At 43.2% G+C, this 7,480-nt stretch overlaps 1 protein-coding gene across 1 annotated transcript in view; it reads left to right on the top strand.

The window, feature by feature from the left end:
• The first annotated feature begins 308 nt into the window (after positions 1-308).
• The window catches only part of RYR3 (ryanodine receptor 3), a 681,173-nt gene continuing 674,001 nt past the window's right edge, over positions 309-7,480 (top strand). The window contains exon 1 of the mRNA XM_043982013.1: positions 309-606. Within this exon, the coding sequence (XP_043837948.1) occupies positions 556-606 (51 nt within the window). The 5' untranslated portion in view covers positions 309-555. The remainder of the gene's footprint in view (positions 607-7,480) is intronic.

Raw genomic sequence — 7,480 nt, 5'->3', positions numbered from 1 at the left:
CCGGAACTATCCATTGTTATTGACTCCGAGACTTTAAGTAGGGAGAGTCGTGAGCTCGTGTGTGTGTGTGTGTGTGTGTGTGTGTGTGTGTGTGTGTGTGTGTGTGTGCGCGCGTGTCTTTGCGCGCCCCCGTGCGCGCGTGGGTGCATATGTGTGGTGTAGGGGAGGCATTTCCCAGCTACTGACCCCCAGCTGCTCCTCCACCCGCTCCCGGCGCAGGACGCTGCGCTCTCTGTAGAGGGACCAGGGGTCGGCTGCGCAGGCAGTTGGCTTCAGAAAAGCAGAGGGGGGTTGGTGGGTGGGTTGGCTGGCTGGCGCTCTGCAGTGCAGTGGAGTGTTAGCCCAGGCTCCCTATATGGTCGAGGATTAGCTCGGTGCTGCTGAGGCTGAGCCAGGAAGAGGAGGGAGGAAGAGGAGGAGGTAAAGAAGAAAGAGAAGGAAGGAGAAGGAAGGTGGGGAGGTAGGGAAGGAGAGAGGAGCAGGAGCGCACATCGAGCTGCTGCCCGTGGAAGCAAAGGCGCTGGAGGCTGGGGCACCGTCAGCGCCTTGAGAACCATGGCCGAAGGGGGAGAAGGAGGAGAGGATGAGATCCAATTCCTGCGGACTGTGAGTAACAGAAGAACTGACTAGGGTGGGAAGAGATTGGTGGGGTCGGGGAGGGTATTTGAGGTTTGGAGAACCTCAGGAGGAGGGTCTGTGCTGTGCCTCCCTGCTCCCGCCGTGGTGCCCAGCGCTTTATCCGCACCCTCAGGCTGCAGGAAAGAACTGGCCAGCCTGACCCGGAGACACTGAGGATTGAATCTTGGGGGACATCCCTCATTTGCAACATTCCTATGAACCTCCTCTTCTTACCCCAATCCCAAACTGCCAGTTTATTCGGTCAACTTGGTACTTGGGTTAAAAACCAGACTGGCCAAACTTCCTAACAGCTTTTGCCCAGACATTGCCTTAATCTGGTAGGGGTGGAGGACCCCACCCTTGCCTTTACCACCCATCATTTCGTCCCCTGTTACACCTCCTCCCCATTTCTTTCGGCTTTGTTTCATCAGATAGGGATGCTGGGCAAACTAGGGTCCTGCCAACTGTCCCGGGGGGCAGATGGGGCAGGCTGGAGGGACTAAGGCTGAGACAGGAAGAAGAGGTACAGACACCTCTGCCCCTGGTCCTGGAAGTGAGCAGAATCTCAGGGCATTGCTCTCCTGAATCACCGTGCCTCACACTGGCGGTTGCTGTTTTAATGTTAACTTAGGTGCTGGGACCTAAAGGGAGAAGTAACATTCCTCTGCTCTCTGCCTTAAACCCAGTGTCCTGTGAGCCTGGGGTAGTCCCTGGGTTGAGCTCCATGTTACCCCACGTCATCTCCCTGGCACATGAGGGTGCTTCTGTGCACTAATTCTTAGGAGAAAGGAACAAATGACTTTGGCATCTTCATGACCCTTGTCTCTCAGAAGTTGGTGTAGGAGGAAATCCGGAGACTCCCTCTTTCAGTAATGGGGATAGGAGGGTGAGGGCTTCGATATTCTCTGACTGAATCTGGAAATTAGAATGAGCATCCCGGGTAACTAACCTCCTACTATCCAATGACCCCTTAAGACAACTGGCCAGGGTCCCTACTTTCAGCTATCCTCTCCTTTTTTTGGTCATTCACCAAGCTTCCATATGCTTTCTCTTCCCTCACCAGTGCCTCTCAGGGCTTTGTCTTGAGACGACTGGAGAATCATTTTAACGTAACATCCTGGTGGAGATTTCCTGGTTCCTTACCATTCTAAAGGTGTCAAAGCTAGACCCCCACAGCCTTATGTCTGGCACCAGATGCTCTAACATTTTCTTGCCCTCCAAACACAGAGTTGAGATTCTCAATACCTTTCAGCCCACTAAAAACACTCATAAAATCTTTTGGTTTTCTTTACCAAAGGTGTCTGTCCCCTGAGATCCTATAAAGTAGTATAGCCAGAGGTTTATGTATAACTCCCACCTAAACTGGACTAGTGACCAGGAAAAGTAGTGATTTAATAATTTTCCTGGTCACTAGTAGTATGTAAGAACTTCCATCCTTTCTTCTGGGGTCAATGCTGAATGGATGGATGGTTTTGAGTAGCCAGAGCTTTAAAGAGAGATTGATTTTGAGTGGGATCATATCTGCATTTTTGAAATCTCCACCTTTCATTTCTCACTTGGCCTCAGCCACCACCTTCAGTGACTTTCCAAAGCTATCAGGCAGTATTGCTGTACTCTATTCATCTGCAGCCAAAGCTCACTGTAGCAATTGGTGCATCTTAGTGATGGTTAAAGAGATAGTTGGTTAAAGGCTATAGAGAGGCATGTAGCATTGGTGTGATAGTTATATCTTTTTCCTTTCTGGAATTATTAGAAATGCATTGCAAATTATTAAATAATGCTCCAAAGAGATCCTTCAAGGCAGGTCTATATCTTCATCTCTGGTTCACAGAGAGAAAATTGACAGAAGAGGAAACAAACATAGAAGAGGTCAAATGACTTAGCTAGACTCATAAGGCAAAACACTGGCAGTTGTCATCACTTAATATTTATCAAGTTCTCTCTGGAGTAGGGTATCATGATAGGTACTCTGCAGAGTAATGAGAGGAGACAAATTCTTTGCTCCTTAGGAGCTTAAAGTCTTAAGAATGCCCTAGATTGAGAACTGGGGAGTGTCTAAACTTGGTCCCTTAAACCATTCTCTTTCTTTATGTATGTATTAGGCAAAGTGATTCTTAAATCTAAATAATCACAAACATTTAATCTCTGTATGTCTTTCTGACTTTCAGCTCATTGCCCATAGGAATGTTAGGGATTCTCTTGAGTATCCTGACATTGTGATTTAAGAACTTGGACTCACATCATTGGCCATGACTGGGTCAGTGAAGGTAGAACATTATTAACACTCTCATCCCCCCTTTTTTTTTACCCTGGGGTATTAATAACCTTCCCCCAAAATAATATATTTTAAAGGTATTTTGGCTGGATGTTACCTCTTTGACCTAGCAACATTCCTCATTCTTGGGACTGGATGCTGGTTACTTGATCCCAAAGGTGGAAATTGCCATTTTTCAAATGTGACTTTTAGAAGTCTCCCTCTTGAAGGGCAGAGACAGTGGCCATTTCAGTTTTGTCCTTCAGTACTGCACAGTTCCATATTCAGGAGGACCCTTTAGAAATTGGTTGCTGTTGATGCTGATGGTGATGGTGGAGAGGATTATGATCACAATGATGAAAATGATAGTGTGTAAAGCTATGCCTGGAGTGAGATGGACTAGAATCATGTTACAGCCTTACCATGTGGTGGGGGGAGGGCTGGATTTTAGAAGTGAATGGGCAGGACACAATGTGCTGGGCATTAATGTTTTGCTTGACTCTGTGCCATTAAAAAAAAAGTCTAAGCTCACCCCCTATTGAATCACAAGCAGATCCTAACACAAACTTTGGAAGCCCCAGAAGGTTTCAGTAATTATATTTTTCTAGGTATCAACCCTTAAGCTGGAAAATCACATACATGCACACGCACACTTACATGTAGAAAACACATACATGCAAACCCATCTCCCTTCTTCTGACCTTCTGAAAGTGATGCCATCCATCTAGTCCAAGAGAGAGGAAGGGCCCTTCACATTTAAAACAAAACAAAACAAAAACTACTTAATTTCCCCCCTCCTGTCACTTTTGGCCATGGTGCTCTCTCTCCCCTTCTGAATGTTCTCACTGACGTATTCAGTGTCACTGACGTAACTTGAAAGCTACTCAGAAGCAGATAGATAAGCCTAACAGCAGCCAACCTGAGAGTCAGAACTTATGGTGAGAAGAGTGGCAATTGCCCCATCTCAGACAGTTCTGTAGCTGGCGCTGCATTATATTTAGAGTGCCAGAAAGCAGAAGATGATTCTCTCCCCCCACCAGTGGCTTTTTTTCTCAGACTGCAGCATCCACACTGAACAGAATTAAATGCTTCTGTTTTGGTTTTTATCAACCAGCCTTGCTCCCCCCCCCCAAAAAAAAAAGTACAAAGACCAACAACAGAACCAATGCAGATATATTGAAATTCATTTCAATTAAAGATTAATGGGTGTCTATACTTAATATAAACCTCTTTTCATTCTATCACCTGTTCCTGATTTGCCGTTAACAGTGAAGATTGTGGACTTTGGGATACTTGTGTATTCTTCCATTATATTGTTCTTTTGCTCCCAGTGTGGCAAGAGGAATCTCAGGTATGAGTCTAGCAGTTCCAATAAGAGCACAAAACCTGTCTGCCTCATCAAAGGTAGGCGTGACGGAGGTTTTCACTTGAAAGTGCAAAGAGAAATTCTTGCTTTTCACTCAACACAGCCTATTTTAATAGCTCCTGCAATTTGCTGGCATAATGCTTTCAGCAGCTGTTCTTCCCAGAGGTAAGGGGTTGGTGAAGAAGGGAAAACATGAGTATTGAAGTCTTCAAAGCACAGAAGCACTGGGGCACTAGCAGCCCAGAATCAGTTTATCTGAGTACTAATGAGAGTTGGAATTACAATGCAGACCTCCTGATACCCAGTCCAGTTCTTGATGTAGGAGGCAGGCTGATGACTTCCTTGCTCCTCTGGATTAGATTTTAATGGTTTAAGAAAGTGTATTAAATCTGCCTGTCTTCCAAGGATCCCAAGGTCATGTCTTGCTTCTCAGTCCTATATCCCTTAACCCTATCAAATAGAATTATCTGAGCTGAGATTCGGGCCAATCAAAGCACAGTACCTAACTGGACACCCAAACCTTTATTCTTCATGATGAAATGACCTGGAGGGGTGGTCACAAGCCGATCTTAGCTAGGTATTTATTTTAAACTTAAGATGGAAAAGGCCATCTCTGCAGCACATGAGAGGGCAATAGTTCATAGTTTTGTTAAGTTGCACATCAGTAGAAGTGTGGATTTGGAAGTGGCAGAGCTTCAGGGAGAAGATGGTGGTGAAAGCCTTGGGACGTGTTTTTAGCCAACTCTGCAGGGAATTGCACCAGAAAATTGGTCTGCAGTCAAATAAGGTGTTTTTATTTTCCCCAAGCATTTTCCTTAATGCCAATATTTATTATTATTAAACGTAGATGTGATACTTAATTGCAAATGGTTTTTAATTCCTTGCAAATATTGTTATTGGACATAGTAATAATGAGTGTGTGTGCTTAACAAAGCTTTTCAGGATATTTCTGAGGTTGGAATACAGTAAGGGAAGGGAGAAGCTAACAAGCCTGAAAGTTTTTTTTCTTTGATGTATAACTTGACAGAGTTGTTCATAAACAGCTTTATTTTATTTATCTCAAATCAAATACTAGCTCACTGATCATGAGCAAGATACATTTTACCCTTCTTATTTGTAAAATGAGGATAAAATATTTGTACACTGTATTTCACAAGGTATAGAAATGTGAATTATGTTTGTATTTTCTCTATTTTGTTAGTTTGCTTCTCTTCATCGAATAATATTTCATATTATTTCACAAATTGTTTTCTCTTCTTCCAAATTTATTGTTGAATAATTGTGGGGAGGGGAGGTTGTGTTGTTTTTTTAAAAAATTTTGAAATCATTCCTTCATTCCTTTATAGTTAACTTCAAGGCCTTCTAGACTACTCAAATGGTTTCTGTTGACAGTCTTAGGTACCTTGGTTTCCAGGCTTGGTCCTTATTCTCACTCTCCCACTCACAAAAAACTGTTTAGTCTCTACACTTAAAGAATCACTAGTGCTTGCTATACCATTCCATATTTAAAAACAATCCTCTCTCTTTATCTTATACCATTGTCTTTTTAAAAGAATTGTTGTTTTACTTTATTTTTCAATTAACAAGTACTTATTTCTCTCCCACCTAGCTTCAAATTTAAAACAATCAAGAAAAAAAAACTTGCAACAAATTTGCATAGTCAAGCAAAACACATTCCCACATTGTTCATGTCCAAAAATATCTCTCATTTTGTACACTGAATCCATCACCTCTCTGTCAGACGGTGTCTACCACTGTATCTGGAGGTTCTACACCTCATTTTTTGTTCTCCTCATGTAACCTTACTTAGGACCAGAAAAATCATAAAATCTGAGATCTGTCACCAGAGGGGGGACCTTTTTTGGATTTATTTATTGGATTTCATCCAATCCTCTTGTTTTACAGATGGGGAAACTGAGGTCCAACTGGGCCTTTGTTGCTTCAGCCATAATCAGTGCTGTCTGGATAGGGGAATATGCCTGATATATCAGATCCTTTCAAACATTTCTTTCAGCAAGACCTGGATAAGGGTGATGGTGATGTGCCAGAGAAACATTTGTCAATGCTAAGACTGCAGTACAAATGCACCCACCTGTGGTATACCAGGCATCCCCAGGGAGGCAAGTGAAGTTTTCTGGGCCTTAGGTGAATGAATTCAACCTTCCTTTTGCCTAGAAACTGGGAGAGTATGTTTGAGAGAGAAATATTTCAAGTCACTGCAGTTTCCTTTGCTCCAGTGGGTTTTGCCACCACAGCACCTCTCCACCTTAGAGAGAGGAGAAAAAAAACTGCTGGCACCTTATCCTTAGTCTCACTATGGGGTTGAACTGTTTAGACAGCCAAGATCCTTTTTTTTCTCAATGTCATTTATGCTTTGGAATTGTTAGAAAATAAAGGGCAGATCAGTTTAGCTCCAGCTGATTATGCAACACTCAAAAACAAAGGAACTAACACTCCCTTTGCCAAGCCAACTCCATTCTCCATCTAGCTTGAACTACACTCCTGCATAGAAGAGATTCAGATATTGAGCTGAAAAGTGCCTGCTGCCTGGTGACTTTCAGCAATAATTATAACAGACGCAGAATAGTCCTGGCTCAGGAAGGAGATGCTAGAATGATGCGGTAGAAAGAGACCTAGTTTGGAAAGACTGGGGCTCAAACCCACCTCATCCCCATAAAGATATTTTGCTAACCTGTGTGAGTTTAGACAAGTTACTTAACCTGATTACACCCCAATGCCCTTATCTGTAAAAACAGGCAGCTAGGTGGTGCAGTGGATAGATAGAATTCTGAGGCTGGAGTCAGGAAGACATGAGTTCAAATGTGACTGTGTGACACTGGGCAAAGCACTTAATCCTGTTTGCTTCAGTTTCCTTATCTATAGAATGAACTGAAGAAAAAATGGAAAACCATTCTAGTATCTTTGCCAAGAGAACCCCAAACAGGGTCACAAAGAGTTAGACACAACTGAACAACAACAAAGATGAGGGGATCAAACTAGGTGGTTTCTGAAGACCCGTTCAGTTCTAGCTCTAGAATTCCTAAATTTACACAGAATTTTGGAGGCAAAGATCAGGGATTATGTCTCCTATTGAAGTCAGTAATGGTTAAATGGTTATTGTAGCCCCAAACTTAATGGGGGTCCTAGTGGTGGGAGGCTAGGCTGGTGAAAATCGCAAAAAAAAACCTCTAATCAATCCCTAAATATTTTTTCCACTGCTTTGGAGTTTAAGTCATCGTCTT

The sequence above is a fragment of the Dromiciops gliroides genome, chromosome 2, assembly GCF_019393635.1.
Source record: "Dromiciops gliroides isolate mDroGli1 chromosome 2, mDroGli1.pri, whole genome shotgun sequence".
Taxonomy (NCBI): domain Eukaryota; kingdom Metazoa; phylum Chordata; class Mammalia; order Microbiotheria; family Microbiotheriidae; genus Dromiciops; species Dromiciops gliroides.
Note: the sequence above shows the minus strand (reverse complement) of the source record. Positions and strands in the feature narration are given on the sequence as shown.